The sequence below is a fragment of the Xiphophorus couchianus genome, chromosome 24, assembly GCF_001444195.1.
Source record: "Xiphophorus couchianus chromosome 24, X_couchianus-1.0, whole genome shotgun sequence".
NCBI classification, from domain to species: domain Eukaryota; kingdom Metazoa; phylum Chordata; class Actinopteri; order Cyprinodontiformes; family Poeciliidae; genus Xiphophorus; species Xiphophorus couchianus.
Window position 1 is genome coordinate 2,886,833 of NC_040251.1, and position 20,965 is coordinate 2,907,797.

Here is a 20,965-nt window from a genome sequence, read left to right on the forward strand (position 1 = left end):
TTTGTGGTTATGTGTAACAGGTGGCACCACAAGATATGGCGCCCTCCTTATGACCTAAGCTTCCATTAATCGGTTGTCTTAATAGTGTTTGTGTGGCGTTTGTATGCAGGGCCACACAATTAGTGACGTTCTGGTAGTAGCATTGCCCAATATACATTATATTATACATTTAATCAACTTTATTCTCGTTGCTGATTATTACCTCGGTGAGCCATAACAAATGTGACACATTTTAATGCGTGTAATTGTAAGAACACTCTCACTTGTTCATGACATTTGGTTATTTCTTATGAGCACTATTAAAATTATATGGAGTGAAAATTAATTTTACACAGTTCAATGCTTATGGAGAATTTTGATGGCATCCGTAATGCTTTGTATGCAATTAATTCTATGTTTGGTCTTTAACTTTGTGGATTTTACATCTCTATCATACTTTAATCGCCTTTTCATAGTAATAGCCTGCTGCCATCCTGTGGCCAAATACCCACATCTCGTCCAGAGAGATGTTACGTAATTATTTTTTTCCTCATTATACTAATAACATCCTCATATTATAGTTTGCTCATTCTTAACAGTTTTCTGTCTTATAAAGATAAATATATAAAAAAGAAAAAAGGGAAGTCATTTTAGTTTTAAAATCAAGAAATACGTAAAACGTGATGTTGGTGTAAACAGCTTTATTGGAAAATACATTTTCTGGTGTTGGGTTTTTGACACAACCCAACACAATGGGATTTAGCTCGTTTAAACTGCCATTTTACAGCGTTTAACCAATTGTCTGCAAACGGCCACTAACGGCAGGTCAGCACTCGTTCAGGCTATGGATGAGCATTCTCCAATGCGTCTCATTTTAATACTCTTCCCCCTCTTCATCCTCTTCGTAGGAGTCAATGCCGACCTCTTCGTAATCCTTCTCCAGGGCGGCCATGTCCTCCCTGGCCTCGGAGAACTCTCCCTCCTCCATCCCCTCGCCGACGTACCAGTGGACGAAGGCCCTTTTGGCGTACATCAGGTCGAACTTGTGGTCGAGTCGGGCCCAGGCCTCTGCGATGGCTGTGGTGTTGCTGAGCATGCACACGGCTCTCTGCACCTTGGCCAGGTCACCACCCGGAACCACAGTCGGAGGCTGGTAATTAATGCCCACTTTGAAGCCAGTGGGGCACCAGTCCACGAACTGGATGCTGCGCTTGGTTTTGATGTTGCTGATGGCCACATTGACGTCCTTCGGCACGACGTCGCCGCGGTACAGAAGGCAGCAGGCCATGTACTTCCCGTGACGGGGATCACATTTCACCATCTGATTGGCTGGTTCGAAGCAGGCGTTGGTTATTTCCGCCACAGTGAGTTGCTCGTGATAGGCTTTCTCTGTGGAGATGACTGGGGCGTAGGTGGCCAAAGGGAAGTGGATTCGAGGGTAGGGCACCAGGTTGGTCTGGAACTCTGTCAGATCTACGTTCAGCGCTCCATCAAAGCGCAGGGAGGCAGTGATGGAGGAGACGATCTGGCTGATGAGGCGATTCAAATTGGTGTATGACGGGCGTTCGATGTCAAGGTTCCTACGGCAGATGTCGTAGATGGCCTCGTTGTCCACCATGAAGGCGCAGTCGGAGTGCTCCAGAGTGGTGTGGGTGGTCAGGATGGAGTTGTAGGGCTCAACCACAGCTGTGGAGACCTGAGGAGCTGGGTAGATGGCAAACTCGAGCTTGGACTTCTTGCCAAAATCTACTGAGAGCCGCTCCATGAGAAGAGAGGTAAAGCCAGAGCCGGTTCCTCCTCCAAAGGAGTGGAAGACCAGGAACCCCTGGAGTCCAGTGCACTGGTCAGACTGAACAAGACAGTTACTAGTTACAATGAAAGACTTGGAAAATTTATTTATAAATTAACATAATTTTAATCAGAATAAAAAAAGTTGTGCTTTTGAATATAAAACTCCCTTTAAAAAGTGACTTCTACTCTTATACCTTCTACCTTGAGACTAACCCATTTTTTGTGAAGAAGAACTTTGCCAAGACGTCACACCATTACAAAAAAAAAGTCAAATTAAAGATTTTACAAGAACTAAATTAAGCAGAACATGTCTTACAACATAAAGTAGGCTAAAGATTGGAGTGTCCTAGTTAAAGTGGTACAGCAGCTGTGCCTAAACCAAGTGCAGATTTTCAAATGATTTAATTCCCTACGAAGTTATCCAAATCAACAAGGTTCAATGTGGAAAAATGATTGCCTCAAACTCTTTGGGGCAAGCAAGCATCGTCAAGCAGTAATGAAAATTGCTAAGGAATCATTTTTCCCCACTTCTCATTCCAGAATAGTTCTTAATTTACCTACATTGGAGGGTTTTCAAGACTTAACAGCCTATCAAATGTCATGTCTGGTCTTTGACTTCAAAATCTAGATTTGTAGGTCAATTCAAATCGCTGGTGTGATAAACCACCTCCATGGCTGACAGCATCTTTAGTTTAGTTTTGTTTTTTTGCCCCGTGATAAATATTGCGTTAGCTTTATTCTCCTTACCAGTTTGCGGACTCTGTCCAGGACAGAATCTATGTGCTCCTTCCCGACGGTGTAGTGGCCTCGGGCGTAGTTGTTGGCAGCATCCTCCTTTCCTGAAATCAGCTGCTCGGGATGGAACAGCTGGCGGTAGGTTCCGGTTCGGACCTCGTCTGAAAAGAAAAACCAAAAAAAACATAGGAACAGGGTTAGTACTGTGCCAAACTGCCTTTCAATGCCATTTCAAATGCTTCTTTAACCATGTGACTGAAACATGACTAGCACATTGTACGCTGCAGGGGAGTGGAAGTGTGGAGTAATGAGTAGGTGTAGGAGGGGCAAGCAAGTAAATTCAATTCATTTAATACAAAGTGAAATGTGTGGAGCTAATGCAAAATTTGGAGAGTGTGGTAGTTCTTTGGGGTTTGAGCTAATTTAATGGCTTTAATGAGTTTTGTAATTGTAACATCTATTAAGATGCTACCATCTTAATAGTGGGTGGAGCTTTTTTTTTTTTTTTTTTTTTTTTTTTTTTTTTTTTTTAAGTATACCATCCAGAAAGTGCGTCACTGAGAATTGTTGTCCGAGTCACAATGCTTCACAAGTGGAGCATTGTGGTTTTTGCTACAATGCTCCAGTTGACATCTATGAAGAAAAATCTCTCTCAGAAAAGAAGCGGAAAAAGAAAAGAAAGGGAGAGAGGCGAGGTTAGAGTAGAAGAGGAAGAAGGATAAAGAGAAAAGACAACATCCTAGAGTGACGTTATTTAAAGTAAGATGGTTCGAGGTGCTAGTCAACGAGGAAAAGTAACATTTCTCAAGGCTGTTTTGAGTTTCAAAAGTCAAACATTTTCTGGAAAACCTCTGAGACAAGTCCCAAAATCTCTCAAGTGTTTCTCTTTCGAATTTTGGACTTTTCAAACTCAGAATTCTCTTTTTTTTCCCCTCCCCCCCGTTTTAATTATGCAAAATGTTCAGGCTTTTTCCTGGAGTATTTCTGAGATTAATCCCCCCCTCCCTGCCAAAAAAAACAAAAAAAACGGCTTCTTGACGGTTCCACCCTCTGCCTTTTGTTTCACTCAATAACAAACATTTGTTCCTTTACACCTTGGGATACAGGTTTCAGTCACAACAAAAGGGAACGATTTGCAGCTAAACACGCCTTGTGTGGCAGTGAAAGGCCTCACCGATGACGGTCGGCTCCAGGTCCACAAAGATGGCTCTGGGAACGTACTTCCCGGTGCCGGTCTCGCTGAAGAAGGTGGTGAAGGAGTCGTCGTAGCCGCCGGTGGGCTTGTCGCTGGGCATGTGGCCGTCGGGCTGGATGCCGTGCTCCAGGCAGTACAGCTCCCAGCACGTGTTGCCCATCTGGACGCCGGCCTGGCCGACATGGATGGAGATGCACTCTCTCTGAGGGAAGACAACAGGGGAGGGGGGGTCCAGTATAAACAGATGAGTGCAAACTAAAAGCCAAAAAGCTGAATTTTTAATTAGATTTCAGCCAGTTGTGTCTGAACTCGATTAAACTGTCGATTGAATGCTTAAAAAAAATTTAAAAAATCATAAAACAGGGTGGAGTTTACACTGCGGCCAAACGAGTTCTTCGCTAAAGTATTTATACCGACTGAAGGATTTTTTTAAAACGCTGGAAGCTATAAGAATCTGTATTTAAAGTCTGAAAATACATGCGAGAACATGCTATGAAAAGAGCAGATCGAAATCAAACCTTTTAGACTGAGTGCGATACAAACCATGTGGAAGAAAACTAACACTGACTGTGAAGCATGGTGGTGGCAGTACCATGCTGTGTGGATGCTCATGATGCAGAAAAAAATAGAAGGTGGTCAAACTGGGTCACAGTTTCCTCTCCCACCAGCACAGGGACTGTAAACATAGAACCAGAGCTACGATATTCATGTTTTGGAATGACCTAGTCAAAGTCCAAACCTAAATCCAATGGTGGGAACTGACAGGTTCAATGTAATCTTGAGTGGAAAATTTAAAAAAAAAGAAAACAGTTCCACACCTGGAAAAAATGTAAGCATATATCAGAAGTACCCCACAGAATGATACTGCCACCACCATTTTTTTTTTGATGTGGGGATGATGTTTCCAAGACAACGCACTGTATTTAAGCACAAAAATAAAACCAACCTCTGCCTTGATTTCTAGTTGTCGTGATATGTTCAGGACAAAGCACTATATTCGTTTTATGCCAAACTAAAAAAAAATGTTAAAAGAAAGAAAAAAAAAAAAAAAAAGAAAAATTATTCCAACAAGGATGCCAGAGAATTATACTGCCACCGCCATTTTATTCATGGGGAAATGCAGCGTTCACTTTCTGCCACATAGTTCACATCCAAACGAAAACACACTGCGGCTTGTGTGTGACATGAAAAGGTCTCCAAACAACGGTCTCTAGTATCTGCAATCAAACACGTCAGCCGTACCTGCATGGATGTGACGCCAAAGTCAAAACAAAATCATCAACATCAAAGGGGTCAAAGGGCCTCCACGCCCTGGTGAAGTATTTTTGCGCGCTGGTTGTAAAGGTGTAGCAGTGGGGAGGGCGAGGGTGGAGCAGAACAGTTGAAACGGGTTTGAAAGGAAAGTTCGTTCGGAGGCAGATCAGCGCCTCGATGTGCCGACCGCTTGTGGAAATGCAATCAAAACGCCAGTCATACCTCGCAGCTCAGGCATCCCAAACCTCGGTGTTAAAGATGACTCCGGCTGCCATCTTTAGCTTCTGTTCTAGACAGTGACACAACAAGGCGAAATTCTTTCCGATGTCTCCTTGCTGATGGGAATCGTTTCCCATGTTGGTTCGAGAAACACAAACAAACAAAAAAAAAAAAGCCTCTTGGATCACTTTTAAAGCTGTCGTTTTGAGCGCTGGTCCTCTTTAAAACAGGGGAGGGCTTCTCAGCTGCTAAGTTTGGCAATAGCAGCCAGCTATTTTGAGTCGCTGCGCACAGAGCGCCGCTTTAACCCACTAACCTCTAATCACATGTTCCAGCAAGCGCAGAGCGTCAGAGAGAGTTTCTGTGCAGATTTTTTTTTATTTTTAAATCATTATGTGGTGATTCCTGAGCAGATTTAAGTGAGATGTGGGTGTGGCTGCCTGTTGCAACACGCTGCGCTGAATCAGCCTTTAAGAGAAGTGGAGGGAGTCATCTGCTACGTCTATCTGGTCCCGCCTGAAACGAGGTCACACATGGAGGGCAAACACAGTGGGGCATTGTGCAACACAGGAAGGGGAAAAGAGCTACAGGGGGTTATTGGTGAGTTTCCCACAGAACAGCACTGTAAAAATAATAAAAATACAAAGAATCAGAGTAAACTTGTGCTTCATATGCCACTAAATGAGGTTGTTCAAGCTCCCCGGGCCTGTTGGTTAAGACCAGAGAGAAACAGCATTGTGTAAACTCCAAACACTAGAACGGTTCGCCCTCATGCCGCAGAGTCAAAGTCCAACTTTGTGGATTTCATTGAGAGGAAAGCTGCTGTGTGTACCGAGCTGATTTTCAGCTGCGTTGTGTAAACAACCCAAAGCCGCCGCCGCAGCAAGCAGCAAGCAGCATTCCCGGGCCGACAAGCAGTCCACATATGGAAACGGTTAACCTCTGCAGACTGGCAGCCTGCTGGACTGCTTTGCAACGCAGCCTGTCGAGGCAACAGAGAAGCTCAGACGAGAGGCTAAATTTGGGAAGGAAGTGTAAAAGCAGGAAACAGTGAGTCACATTTCAAACTTTCGATAACAAAAAAAGAAAGAAGCACTGAACACGGACCCCTTTTGTCGATTTGACGATAAGACCTCTTTATCGACGATGAGGAAGTACTCACCATTTTGTTTTTTGTCCTTTTCGGGGGGAGCAGGGAGAAGGAGAAGTTTAGACAGGCTGGTTCTCACAGTGCAACCTTAAGGAGATCTTTGTGAGTGAAGTCCTGTCAGAGTGGGTTGGTGAAACCTTTATATAGCTGCACAGGAAGGAGGGCGGAGGAGGCGGAGGAGGTGGAGCCGGCGACAGCTGCAACTTTCTTCCACTCTCCAAATCTTCCTGGTTGCTTTTCATAATAAAATGGGCAGTAAAAACGTTCAGATTTTAAAGTAAAAAGTGGTTTTCTGTGATAAAAGGTTTAACAAAACTGAACCCTGAACACACAATGAAGAAAGTAGTAAAACAAAAATTGCCTGAATAAAATTCTCTTTCTCTCTCTCTCATTATTCTTAGCAAATTGGGGGGGGAAAAAAATGTTGGTAGTCCTAATTCTGATTTTACGTCAGTTTTTACAAAGTATATATTTCCTAAAAAACATACCAGCAAGAAATTAGTTTTAAAGAACTCGCAAAGATAAATACATAATCTAGTAAGTAGAGATGCAAACACATGTGTTTCATGATCAGAAAACAAAAGAGTCTTAAACATTAAAAGCAAAAAATAAGAAACTACTTAAGGTAATATTTTGCTCTCTGCCTTAACTATATTAAAATGACAGGGGGTGATAAAAATATTTTTTCTACAAAACTAAATATTTTTTTCGTTTGTTCACAAAACAGTCAAAGCAATATAAAACTATCAATCTTTATAGCTAAGTACTATATATTTATAGCTAGTACATTTTATATTTAAAATGCAAATATAAAAACGAGCCCGTTTATTGGTCCTGTAATTCACTTCACAACCACTAGATGGCGCCCTAATCATTTACGTTTGTGTCTCGTGTTCTTCATGCGGTTCCCTCCTGACTGCTTCTGTTTACAAGCGCATTAATTGCGATCCATAAGTTATAGTTCGGGCCCCTGAAATATATTTTATGTCAAAGCCACGTAATCAAATTCCCATACTTCATTGGAAATTGGCATTTTAGCCCATTTTCGAAAGGATCAATAAAAAGGTTCGACGTGGATTTATGAGCGAGTTCTAGAATGGGAGGAAGGACCGTGAACGCAGCTGGAAAATAAAGCAGGTAGCCTTTGTTCTTTCCCTTTAAGAGAAAAGCTAATAAAATCAGGATTAAACTCAAGAGAAGTTCATCTCTCTTCTCTATCTTCTATTTCTGAGGCTTTTCTTGTAATCGTTAAAGGAGGTTCTGATCAGTAACTCTGCAGGAAGCTGATTTATCACTGATTTTCAATCCAGTTTTTTTTTGTTTTTTTTTATGTTGCTTATTAAACAGCGTCCAGGTCCAACTCAGAAGAGAAAGCTGTGCACATCTTCAGGTTCACAACGGCTGAAGTGCTCCGTTCTCTGCTGGCATTTACAACACTCGGTGCCACAGCGAAAGTGAAAGTCTTTGTGAACTTTTGTGAACTTTCCATCACGGCCGACTGAAATTCGCGGCAGACATCTCACCAGGCCATCGTCTCTGATGGTCGACGTGGCCATAATCCTCAAACCGGCCTCCAGAGTCCTCCTGAGCCTTTAGCTCCTCTTCAAATACCACCAATCATCTTTTTTTAAAGAGAGAAGAGAGATGGATTGTGATCAACAGATAGCAGAGGTCTTTTTGTGCTGGAGGTCCACAGATTGTTTTCCTCCTGAATCTCTCTCAGGCCGGAGACTAAGTCTTTCTTATCGGATTTTTTCTTGAGTTTGAGCGTAATTAGAAGTCCAACTTTCTCGGGGATTATATCTACTCAGTCTATTTTTAATAAACAACCATATTCAAAGGTGCAGTATTATGTAGAATATATATATTTTTATCTTTACATCATGTCATGTTATCAAAAAACAAATACCTGCAGCGTTGCTTTGATTATTTCAAGCATGTCTGAGAAATCACAGAGCGTAACTCCCCTTCTCCGATCCTTCAGACTAGCCAGCATAAATTAGCAAACACCTGGTGGAACTGCACATCTGCTCACCGTAGGAGCTACTAAAAATGTTGCTAAAGGGTCAATAGAGGAGCCATGTTGTGATGACTTCCTGAAGGCGGAGTGTTGGGAAGAATAGGAGTTTCTTAAAGAGACGCAAGCAAATTTCAAGATGCTAAATTACAAAGTCGAATTTCTTTTAAGTCATATTTGATATATACAGCATTTTTATAACAACTGCAGGTTACGTAGTCACTTGATAGTGCTATAAAAGGATTCTATGTGGCCACCCCTTTAAAGGGAAACTTACTAATTCCAGATGAGACAATGATTGTATTTCTAAGATACAACCTCGAAATTCTTGGATTCTACGTATTAAGACATTAAAAATAGTCTTGTCTTTGTCATGTTTTAAAATACGCCAACATTTATATTTCGGTCTAATTTGTTGATGAAATCTTGAGGTTCATTCAGAACAAACTTGCGTCGAACTCCAATGTCCTTTTGGACAAAATACCTTTCTTTTTTAAGCCTTCATAACAAGTGCATTGTTTTGTTTTTCAGCTGTCTTGTCATGAACTTTCATGTTCAACCTTCTAACCAATGCCATAGAGTCCTTGTGGTTTCGGCCAGTTTTTCTGTGTCGACAAGCTGAAAAAAGGGCGGGAAAAAAAAAAAATCCAACACTATGAATTATCTCAATATAATAAAATAGTATCTCATTATAGTAAGATAAGTATTTCAATATAGCGATAAGTATCTCATTATATTGAGATATTTTTTATTTATTTTCTCTAGAGTGGAGGAAACGGGCTTGTGGTGTTTCTATAAAATTACAATCACACGTGAATATGTGTGTTCACGCGATAAGTCAATAAAAATCATGGCAGTGACGTGTGTAAAGATTTACGTGAGATATATTCATAATTCTGGCGCTCACCATCTGTCAGCCGTCTGAAGAGACGTCGGCGTTTCATTCAGGCGTCGGAGCGACAAGCTCCGCCTACTTCTTGACGTATGCGCCGTTTTGGGGGAAATTGTAGTTTTCTTCATTTCACTCTTCATTTTACAGAAGAGTTAGGGATTCAACACGTTCGAACGACACACAACGTTTTACGAACTGCGCGACGCTATGGAGCCAGTTGGACCTTGTCCGCAAAAACCAAAAAAAAAAAAAAAATCCCAAACACAAACCATCACCTTCCGCTTTCGTCCGTGTCGTAACATCCGGCTGTTGATCACGTGAATCCTGTGATGTGACGGAAGTGCTTTGATGTCTGAAAAGCCAACCTCATTAGAGCGCAAAAAAACATTTTACCGAAAAAAAAAAAAATTTTTTTCTTTCAAAATTGACATATTCTGATTAAGCATAAGCATTAAACATATGTATTTACTTTTCTTGTGTCATTTTATGGTTAATAGAAATGCAGCTAGTGAGACGCATCTTTCCACCTGGACATATTTCTTTTCTCTCAAGATAATGGAGGACTTGAAATAGATTAGAGACAGTTTTAGAACCCTTCTTAGATTGATGGGCAGCTACAATTGCTTCTCTGAGGTCATTTCCGATGTCCCTCTAACATGGCATTGTGCTAACACTGGTGACCCCAGTTTCATGTCTCTCAAGATCTTCATCGTTTAAGCTGGTTAATTCCTGGTTACGACACTTGTAAACTAGATTTGAGTACAAGACGAAATTCTGTACTAAGCTAATCCCTTAACCTCCTCTTAGTTTGTCATACTCCATTAAACACCTTTCGAGGGATACAGTCAATAATTGATGCTTTGTTCAGGTTTGTCTCCCTTATTTTGCGTCTGTCCTACAAAAACAGAATGTTAATTTCAGATGAAGCGCTCCCTGAAGGTTTCCACGCAGAAACAATAAGACGCTGTAATCCATTTCATTTACTGTCGCTTTAAAGAGAGTTGCTAAGTGGACGCTAAGAGGAGACCACTGATTGCTTTTCCAAAACAAAGAACCTGTTTAAGGGATTTCTGCTCTTGCTTATGTTTTTTTTTTTTTTACGAGGCTTTGTAGAATTATACAGAGCAAATGACAGAGGTGTGATTTGAATACAAATCTTCGCGTGGATCTTTGGGAATGATAGAAATGTTGAGAAGAAGTTACACCATATGCAGTGATACGGAAATGTAGATTTTTTTTTCTGGTTTTACAATCATGTCACACAAGGTTTTGGTGATTACCTGGAGAGACACAAAAATATGTTTTAAAATTGATTTCATTACTAAGGATGGAAAACTATCCAAAAAAAACCTGACTTTTGTTTCAAATGAAAACAAATTGGTCAAACATGATTAATTCTAAGTAATAACATTTAACGGGATGCTAGCTGCACCTAGCACTAATTAGCCCCTAGCACTAATTAGCCCCTAGCCCTAATCTGTGGAATTACAACTTGAAACAGGTTAAAAGATTTTAAAAAGCAGCACATTGCGCTCCAACACCGAATCTACCAGTTTGGGAAGGGCAACAAAGAAAAGGCAGAAAGAGAAAATCAGCTTGATTTAAGTTCCTTTTATTTTCTTACCCATTTAGTCCTTTGACAATTTTGGCCCAAGCGACAAAAAGTTTGGACACCCCTACTCTAACACATGGGGACAACTGGAAGTAAATCAAAAAGTCCATCTCCAAATGGCTCAAAAGACAAAATGAAGGTTTGGAAGTTGTCTAGTTAAATAAGACTGAACATTGACCTTTAAGGAAACCCCTCTAATGAGGCAGATTGAAAACAATTCTGCAAATAGAGTGGGTCGGGATTTCTTCACACCGATGTAAATCATTTTTCGTCATCAGTTTGAAAGTCATATTTTCTGATCATCTTTGATTTAAAAAGGTGCTTGATCTGAAACATTTAATCTGTGAAGGAACAAATGCTTCTTCTTTTTTTCTTACATTGATAAGACTTCTGTATTTTGGATTAAACGTGTTAAGAGGCTCATTTGGGAAATGAAACTGTCTTAATCTGTAAAATAATCATGGACATTCAGGTGCTGAAGTGTTAAATGTCAAGCACGTCTTCGGAGGATTAAAACTGTCTCCGGGCACAATTCTTTGGATTCTTACCTGCGCACTATCATCAATCCACTCTTCAAATGAGAACTCCTACATAAGGAAGAGACGACCCCATTCAGGAAGATCTATAACCCTCATAATTCAACATGAAACAAGCAAATTAGGTGAGGTTTTTGTTAAATGAGGACAAAAGGACAAAGAGTTCAGGGTTGGGAACACAACATTGTCTGTATTCTGTAAATGTCTTTATATATATATGTAGACGAGGATTAGTTGTTCTTCAGATTTCTAAGATTTGTCTCCTTTCCACTATTATTATGTTGAAAGCATAACATGCCTGCGTTTCTTCAGCATGCATGCAGATACTCGTAATGGGCATTTTTCCTTCGTATAAACAACGACTGAAATGTCCGATGAGCTAATCTGTAATAATCTACAATGGATTACATGATGAAAATATCCGGGGGGAAATGGAGCCTGGCTATAAATCCCTCAGCGGTTGGCCCCGGTGCTCGTGGGCTCTGGCCTGAAAGCGATAAGGGTTAAGCTGTCTTGAAGCCGGACGGCTGCAGAGATCAAAGTCTGCGGGAAAACCCAAACGGCAGGCCACTTGAGATCAAATACGAGATGCTGCTGTGTGGTCACAGCCGGCCCCCAGGGCTTTGCAGGTCTCCCAGAACATGCGCTCGCAATTTCCTCCATTTAAGGGTCTCGTGCAGGACTTTGAATCTGGAGCGTGTTGTTGTGGGGCAAAGATACCAAACCACAAACTTCAGTTTAGCAGATTAGAATCCTGATACGCAGTGAATTCCAAAAGTATTCATTAAAAACAAAGACTGATCAATTGTACGCAAGTATTAACAGACTTTACTGAATACTTTATCAATCCACCTTTGGCAGCAATTTCAGCCTCAATTCTTTGAATATGAAGCCACAAGCTTGGCACACTTAAAGTATTAAGCAAAGGCTGTGAATACTTATGTAAAAGTGATTTCTTGTTTGTCCCCCCACATCCTCATAATGGGGTATGCGTGTGTACAAATTTGAGGAAAGAGATTAATTTTGTGCAATTTGGAATAAAATGTAAAAATTTTCCAGCTGCACTGTATGAATCTGAAAATCTCCTATGAAGGTATTAAGAGAATGAATCCTTAATGTAAACTTACAAAAAGATAGTGTAAAGTAATTTTTAAATTCAACATAAATAGGAATTAATTATTACAAGGATAAAAAAAGGATTAAAAAAAAAAGATTTGGCATTTACATTCTTTTTTTTTTCTTCTTTTTGGCAGTTTCAGACCTCCATACAGGAGGTCAGGTATTTCTTTAAAGCAAATGAGCTTGTGAGCATTTTTTTTTTTTTTTTTATAATTACAGTAATTACAGGGAGGTCAGAAATGGATTGTGTTAACATTCAGGAAGTGATTTCATAAAATTAAAAAAAAACAAATAAAATATACAAATCCTTAACCATACTTTCTACAATCTACTACATGTACTTTCCCCAACACGGTGTTTCAATTTGCCGTTTTTAGAGCAAACGCTTGTAAGTGATACTTTGAGTGAAAGAAACTCCCGGCGGCAACATTCACTTCGTGTTTTAATACAGTTTGTATGAATACTGAGACAAAAACTTTTTTCAGTTCCTGAAATTGAAAAGTACTTTCATTCAGAAACTTGAGCAGAGCTCTAAAAGTACAGAGGTTCTCTAATTTGGAGTTCCATCACTGCCTCTGAGAATCGGTGTATATTTGTGATGTAGAGGAATACGTGTGTTTTGTTGCAGACTGAACGTCTTTAAACATCCATGTTAAAATCCACCCCGTCATCACAAGGATAAATTGGACGTATCCCAGGTAAAGTTATTGATTCACTTCCATCTCTGTATACCAAACTGGCACTGAATAGAATATCGATCTCTTAAAACCTTCATAGGAGCATCAGTCTTTTTTCCCCAGGCAGAGAAGAAAACAGAGATAGATTATTTCTAATCTGCAGATCTGCTTCACAACAAGTTCAGGTTGATGTTGGAGTATTTCTATATTTTCTATTTAAGTGTTTGTTTTCAGATTTTCGAAGAGACAGATCAGCGGCAGATGAAACGCTTCGTTCTGCCTGCGTTGGCTTTCGTCTCGTTGTCGAATTCGGAGACTTTATCTCTGAGGACGGCAGCAGAAACTGATGTCTTTAATGTCACATCTGACCACGGGGCTGCAGAAAGGTCAGCCAGCCGACGGCTCCAAAAACACGTTATGGAGTGAAGAAAAATCCATGGTTTGAGGATGAACGTAGCTATTCATGTCGCTTTGGCTTTTTTCTTTTTATATATAGAAATAAAATAAAAAAACTGCACATATAGTTAAGCAACAGAAAACATGTTCAGAGTAATTTTTCTTTTTGCTTTGTATTTTTGCATCCGCTTACTAATACCACCCTGAGCAAATGCCCATATGCATCCTACAAAAATGACAACTTAAAAATATTATCTGAAATTTGCCTCTGTATGTATTTTGTGACTGCAAGATTTTAATTTGACATACACTGTCTTGTAAGACTATTTTATACTTTGTCTGGGAAGTTCAATATGGCAGAAAAGTTGACACTGAACGTTACACTGAATATGCCCACACTGTTAATCATGGTAGTGGCAGCATCATGCTGGAAGATGTAGGATGGGTGGAGTTAGAGAAAGGGCTGGAAGCAAAACTTGTTAGAGGCTTAGAAAGTCTCGGAACCTGGGAAAACAGCCAGAGTTCCAATAGAACAGTTTAGATCACAATATTTTCATGCTTTAGAATGGGCTAGTCAAAGTCCAAGCGTAGATCCAGTTGTGAATATTTGGCAGGATCTAAAAAATCTTGCCAAGCTGACTAAATTTTGGCTCTTTTGCAGTGAAAAATATACATATAAAAATATTTTTAAAAAATCAGAAATTAAAAAATTACTACAGCATGATGCTTGTTATTTAAAAAAAACAACAACAGTATTGTTTATCTTCCACTTAACATTTATGCTCCACTCGTGAAATCTCAATAAAATACACAGAGGTTTGAATAAAAGTAGGTCAATCAGGAAAAAAAACATAATTTGAACTTTGCCTTTTATTAAATCATGGACATGACTAACAGACTGAACACAGAAAACCATTTTGTAACTAAGAATACTTAACAATTCACTAATAAATAGAAGCATGAAAAAAGAAGTGCTTGTTTTGTATCAAAATGCTTTTATACAAGCTGAACAGACAGGAAAATGTGTTCACACATGTAGCTGTGCTTCATTTACAGTTACTGTATAAAGAGTTGCACATTTCCTGTGGGCAAAACTCATCAGCTTTCTGCAAATTGTTTGGCCCAAATACTCACCCAGCAACTTGAATTTAAATTCTTAAACCGTGGTCATGCACGCTGGGCAAAGACTGCAGACCGCCAGGAATCACTGATGATTTCAGAAGGAAGAAGAAGTCAAAGTCCTCCATCTGTTTTGTTTTTTTTAAAGGAAGAAAAAAAAAAAGTCTCTAAAATGGCAGCGTGTCCAGGAATAACTTATCTATCACAGCAGGCGGTGGGACCAGGTCCTCCAGCTTCAGGTAGAAAATCCTCTGCAGGCCTTGGATGCACAAAGTGCGAAGTTCTGGCAGTTTCTCCAGAAGTCTGGACAGGTGGTTGGACCAGCGGTTCGGGCAGCCTCCATCCGGACCGGCGGCTTCGTTGTCTTTTAAGCACCTGAGCACGTTGCACTGCAGCTCCTCAACCCGCTTTGGCTCCTTCAGCCCGTGGCGCTCTTGAGAGTTTCAAATTAACATTAGCAACAACCACAAGGAGATCTTTTAATTATTTTGTAGACTGCTGAGAAAATATTACATGTATTTTTTCTGGGAAAATAGGCTACAAGAATATAATTCTACCCGTTGGATGGAATTTTCTGTGGTTTTTGACACCTAAAAAAAAAGCTGTACTTGTAAACGCAAGGTGGGCTACATCGTCGGTTTCATTTTAGCTAACAAATGTAATAGTTCATCAAAAAAACTGTTTTAAAGACTCAGAAAACTCTTATTCTTTAACCTGACTTCCTCAACCATATATGTTACTATTTTAAACAAGTGTCTTAACAAAGACCAGGTTATTTTCACATTTTCTCTTTTAGCTAATTGTTAGCCAAATCTTGTTTTAGCTAACCGTATTTTTACTACACTAAGGATGGTTTAATTTGTTAAGTAACCTCTTAACTTCACATCTTCGCACATATCATATATGTGCCTCTATATTTCGATAACATTTTAATAAAAGTATACATGTACTAGACCTATTTAGGCATTTTCAAACAGTAAATAAGAGCTAAAACTTGGTTACATCACTGATATCTGCTCACTGTTGATGTCACCCCACATTTTGATCTTCATTCTAATTTATCCAAAGTAAACATTAATGTCAAATGTCATTCATTTTATTTTAATTTCTCCTTTGAGTTCTTGGCAAGTGTTAATTTTCTTGATAGGATACATCACTGAGAAATGTGGTAATTTTATTGATAAATGTTTTGATATTTTAAGCCTAAATATGTTTTTTTTTTACACCCAGAAGGTTCATTTTCTGCCCTTTTACTACTCATTATCCATATTCACAACCAGTAAGCCCTTCAAACTTGTAACTGAGAATTTATAATTCACTCCAAATATCCAGTTAATTAAAAATATAATAATTAAAATACTTTATATCCTTTTATACCATGTTAGATTATTTTTTTTGTCTATATTAAGCTAACTAGGCTATGTATTCTGGACATGAACAATAATACAGAATACCGAAAACAAAATCAAGTTTCAGGTTTGAATCAATCTATTATATGTTTTTATTGATGTTTCATCTATCTGTTGCTATTAAATCAATATTGGATTTCTTTTTAGCTGATTTAAGATATTTGCGTAAACATCAGTTTTTCCTTTAAGTCAAATGGTTTTAAGTTTACTTTTAGCTATTTATTTAGCCAGTTTACCCCCATTATTACTGAAACCCATCAACCTGAACGGTTCAGGTTGATGGGTTTCCAGTGAATGATAACAAATCCTTCAACAATTTAATGACTTTACCAACCACTTTCCTGAATTGTTTATCTACCCTTGCCTAAAGGTATAATCCCATACATGTTTGTACCTCTATATTACATGTTGAATCAATATATCTGTAAGATAAGATGATAACTTGCTGTCGACTTTTCACACTTCTCAGCTAATCATGCTACTGCGAATCTTATTTTTTGGCTATTAATCACTCATCTTCATACCTGGGGTGAAATTAACTCACAGGTGCCATCTTGTGCCTGAACATTTCAAACAAGACATACTTTAAAAAGGATCAAATCGCACAAAAAAATTGACTGACAGACTGAAGCAACTGAATGTGCACAAACTGTTTGCCCACCGGTGAGTAAAGCTAGGGTACAGATGCAGGAGAAGGTGGAAACGTCCAGGTTCATCCTCTGCAGGTTGGCGGAGAACTCAACAATCCCGTCAATCCACTCCCCGAAGCCTCGCAGGCACTGTAGCCGATGCCACACCGACCCATCACAGAAGATCAGCTTCCCCTCCTCTGGGTTGGATCTGAAATGACAAGAAATCGGGTTTGTGAAAGCAAACCGTACCGGGCTGTTGCACAATTGGCCCGTCCTTCCAGTTGTTGGGCAAACACTTCAAATCAGGGACAAAGACTCAAATCGAAGGCAACATGAAAACCAGCTTAGGGTTTGAAAAGGGTGTATTTGTTACCTGTACGACAGCCGCAAGACAAACAGCTCCAGGAAGGTTGAGTAGAAGAGGAGGTCTTGGTCGTGTTTAGGTAGGGTGGCAAAACCTGGGATCCTCTGCGCCCAACTCCGAATGACTTCCATCGATCTCATCAAGAGGTCGTAGAACTGTCGGACGTGTTGAGCATCGTCACCCAGCAGGTCCCCTGAACTCTCCTTGAACTTGTGGGTCAGAAGGAACAACAACTGTGACTTTATTATGTGTTTAATTGACAAGGCGTGACATTAAGGCTGGTTGGTGTGGAGCGACTTACTTTGGAGTAGTCCAGGCGAGACGCTGGAGGATTTGACTCTATATGTGCCCTAACTACCGCACTCAGAAGGGTGCTGCCATGTAAAAACGAGTCTGGCAAAGCTCTAGGCTTGGACGGCAGACGACCTCTTCTGCCTTTAAGGCCATCTGTCCTCACCACTGTAGAACAAAAAAAAGGCATTTATAACATTTTTAAGTTGCAGATTCTTACAGTGGTCTCCAATTCCTGTCACAAAGATTCACTGTCTTGCAACTTTTAGATGAATCCCCAGTCCAACAGAACCGAATCTTAGAAATGGCTAATAACCAGATCTCACTGAACTCAATAGGCCAAAGAGGTCATTTAGATGAGGATACCTCTGAAATGTGTCATTTGAGGACTGGAGTAGGAACTGTGTTGTCGTGGTAATACCTTCTTTGACCATTCCCACCGCCAGGCACTTCTGGAAGCGACAATACTGGCATCGGTTCCGCCGTCGCTTGTCCACAGGACAGCTTTTTGCAGCCAGGCACACATATTTGGCTTTTTTTTGCACCGTTCGCTGCACCGATAAAAAAAGGAATCAAATAGATAACATGAGACAGAAAGTTCTTTCATACTCTCAAGACACAAGTCTACCAAACCCCAACCCTAATCCTACACTAGGAAATCGACACCTTCCTAAAAAAAAATGGTGGAGATTTTTTTGTTGTTGTTGCCAAAATCACTTTTGGCAACAACAATGCTTCGGGCCATTATTGTAGGATGGTGATAATGTGGTGCTGTGAACACCTTTACCGACAGAATGTGGTGCGTTTTTTTGGAAACGGAACTTTTCATTTCTGAACCCAAAGCACACGAGCATGAACGTGAACATGCAAAAGGTCTAAGCTGCCCTTTGGAACTCGTCGGCAGGACCTTTTTGCTCCTTTGGGCCATCTGAGGCGATGGAAAATAGATTCAACAGGCAGACAGGGGCAGTCTGGGTAAACACCAGGTCGTGGTCATTCATAATTTTGAGAATCACCCTGGGATTATGTTTCTGGCAGATGAAGGGGGGTGGGGGTTGCACTTTGCAATTCATGGCACGTTGGCCCACTTTCATACAGAATGCATCACCTGTCAGGAGCATCTGGAATATAATATCCAATCTCAAATGGAAATTAAGAAGTCCTCTGGGTATTTTCCTTCTTTTTTTTTTCTCTTCAATTATTTCAAATCAACAGCATCACCATTTCTGGGAGTTTTTCAACTTTGCTTGAATAAAACTACATTTTGATAAAAATAATAATAATAATAATTCAAGATTAGAAGTTCATAGACCTTGAAGAAGCCCTTGCAGCCCTCGCAGGTGCGGACGCCATAATGCTGACAGGCTGCGTTGTCCCCGCACACCGCGCACAGCCCCTCCGAGCTCATCGCTCCTCGCGCGGCTCCGACAGAGCTCTGGTATTCCATAAAGTGGTGGCTCTGGGAGAACTGGAGAGGGCGAGGGAAGCCCATTCCGAGGGCTTTCCCTTGTTGGTGGTGCGACCCGCAACCGCCCGCGTCCAAGTTCATGGAGACGTCAAATTTCATCTGGCAGGTGGGGTAGCGCTGGGTACCGTGCGGCGTGTGCTTCAGAGAAAACAGGGAAAACCTGGAAAGCGCGTTTTTGTACAGAGAGCCGGAATCCTCCCAGATGTGTCCATGCGGCGGGTGGAAGCCGTGCGGTGAGGGGGCGCGGTAGTAATACACGGAGCTCTGGGAGGAGAGCAAGTCATCCGAGGTGGGGGATGACTGAAGGGGAGTCTGATAGCGCGGACATCCGTGCGCATCCTCCACTTTGACGCACAGCTCCGCCTGGACCGCGGGCATCTGGAAGACGCACTGCGGCTTCGCGTCGTAGCCGGCGCCGTAGCCGTCCGCGGAGTTGCCGAAACAGGGTCCGGATGAGGCAGCCGAGAGCTCGCTGTTCGTCAGGTCCATGCTGAACTTGACAAACTCCGGCGTGAGGAAGTCGCAGCTGCACTCCGCGCCGGCGCTCTGAGACGCGGGGCTGGCGCCTTGTGGCGAGGAGCTGCACTGGGTCTGGACGCACGGCATGGCCCCTGAAAACACACACGTTCAACTTTACCGCGCGTAAACCTGACAAGGTATGTGAACTATTTCATCATCTGCTAATTTGACTATATTCTGGTTGATTCCAAAAATGCTTGAAACGACGAAGCAACTTAAAAATGGAAGACATTAAGCGAGAATTTACCTTTAAGTCCGGTTTTCCAAAAGATTTAATTTCTCTCTTGGTTCTCCAGCTTGAAGGAAGAACAAAAGTCTGTTTGCAACCTTTAAATGAAAACGTTTCGGCTAAATTGGCTATTAGAGGGTCGAATTTGCTCTCGTCCACGCGAGGCTTCCGAATCACAAAAAAGAATCCAATCCGAGTGAAGTCCGCTGTCTGTTCAGACCAGTGGGAATGACCGCTCACTTCATCTGGGCAGACTGGGCAGCAGCGGCGCTGACGATGTGCTTTTGTTTACGCGCCGCGGCGTCTTGTGCCAAACCCTCTTTACGCACAAGTCCAGAGACAGAGGCGGAGTGGTTGGGTGGTCTGTGTGCGCACAGTGAGCGTCTCTGTGATGGAGGAGGATGGGTCGAGTTTATGTGACAGATTCTGAAGCAACAGCTAAGTAGCAATCAAGCCGAGTTTGCATCTTGGACTGTTTATTTTACATTGTGTCAGTAAAATAATAGATTTCGTGATGCGTTCTGGGCAACTTTGATATTCGTGTTTCCAATGTTACACATCAGTCAGAGTGTAGCCTACCTGTGGACAATTTTCATGTCTATCCACAGATTAGAATTAGTCGGTCTGTACTTTGACTAGGCCATTAGAATGGCTTGAGTTAGTCCACTTTGACCATATACCTATTTCGGCTTAGATAGTCCAACTGGCCTGAAGGATTTTATCTAGCAGGTGCTTTTGTTCAGTAAATAGGGCCATTACCTTAGAAGTACCCTGGTAATGGCCTCAACGCATCTCACAGTTGCACAATTGTTCCTTAGACTTCGACTTCGACTGACTTTGTTGTCATTTTCAATGCACAGGGTGTATACAGAACGAAATTTCGTTGCATACGGCTCAGGATAATGTTTGAGGTTCCAATGTTGTGAGTAAAATAAAATACAGTATAAAATATGAATATAAATCTAAATATAAAATATAAAGTGCAGGACTGACAGTAAAATAGAAGTTATTTAGCTCTGTACATGTGCAAGGTATAAAGTGGAGACCAGTTTTTGAGTGCAGTCCAGTTAAGAGCTCAGCAGTCTGATGGCAAGTAGGAAAAAGCTGTTTCGGAACCAGGTGGACCTGCACCGGATGCTGCAGAACCTCTTTCCAGAGGGCAGCAGGGAGAACAGTCCATGGTGGGGGTGTGAGGGGTCACTGACGATGTTTCGGCCTCAGGACACGCATCCTGCATCGATGGTTGACCTGACACTTCGCCCTTTTGCCTGAGCTGGGTGTGGAAGGTTGTTGCCGAAGCAGTTTCTCCTTGTGTGCCTTCTTCTCACTCACATGAGAGTTACCGAACTCTTTTGCAAGCTC

The 20,965-nt window shown here is 41.1% G+C and overlaps 2 protein-coding genes across 2 annotated transcripts; both read right to left on the bottom strand.

Moving 5' to 3' along the window:
• Nucleotides 1–660: 660 nt before the first annotated feature.
• Nucleotides 661–6,472, bottom strand: LOC114140795 (tubulin alpha chain-like). The gene is made up of 4 exons (XM_028011016.1): nucleotides 6,336–6,472; nucleotides 3,680–3,902; nucleotides 2,518–2,666; nucleotides 661–1,828 (listed from the first exon to the last, which is right to left on the bottom strand). Exons 1-4 carry the CDS (start codon nucleotides 6,336–6,338, stop codon nucleotides 854–856), a joined length of 1,350 nt encoding a protein of 449 aa, XP_027866817.1. The 5' UTR covers nucleotides 6,339–6,472; the 3' UTR covers nucleotides 661–853.
• A 7,952-nt stretch (nucleotides 6,473–14,424) lies between these two features.
• Nucleotides 14,425–20,238, bottom strand: LOC114140257 (nuclear receptor subfamily 4 group A member 2-like). Its single transcript, XM_028010007.1, has 6 exons — nucleotides 18,700–20,238; nucleotides 17,809–17,938; nucleotides 17,398–17,555; nucleotides 17,106–17,305; nucleotides 16,762–16,940; nucleotides 14,425–15,124 (listed from the first exon to the last, which is right to left on the bottom strand). The coding sequence occupies exons 1-6, from the start codon at nucleotides 19,459–19,461 to the stop codon at nucleotides 14,859–14,861; spliced, it is 1,695 nt and encodes a 564-aa protein (XP_027865808.1). The 5' UTR covers nucleotides 19,462–20,238; the 3' UTR covers nucleotides 14,425–14,858.
• Nucleotides 20,239–20,965: the final 727 nt, after the last annotated feature.

What these genes read in the sequence shown, in the direction of transcription:
- LOC114140795 (XM_028011016.1), bottom strand. An exon ending in CCTGGAGCCGACCGTCATCG is followed by an intron (nt 2,667 to 3,679) that starts GTGAGGCCTTTC and finishes TTTTCTTTTCAG; the next exon opens with ACGAGGTCCGAACCGGAACC. An exon ending in TGGACAGAGTCCGCAAACTG is followed by an intron (nt 1,829 to 2,517) that starts GTAAGGAGAATA and finishes TGTCTTGTTCAG; the next exon opens with TCTGACCAGTGCACTGGACT.
- LOC114140257 (XM_028010007.1), bottom strand. Translation starts at nt 19,461, where the DNA reads ATGCCGTGCGTCCAGACCCAGTGCAGCTCCTCGCCACAAGGCGCCAGC. An exon ending in GCTGCAAGGGCTTCTTCAAG is followed by an intron (nt 17,939 to 18,699) that starts GTCTATGAACTT and finishes TTATCGGTGCAG; the next exon opens with CGAACGGTGCAAAAAAAAGC. An exon ending in CTCGCCTGGACTACTCCAAA is followed by an intron (nt 17,306 to 17,397) that starts GTAAGTCGCTCC and finishes CTGACCCACAAG; the next exon opens with TTCAAGGAGAGTTCAGGGGA.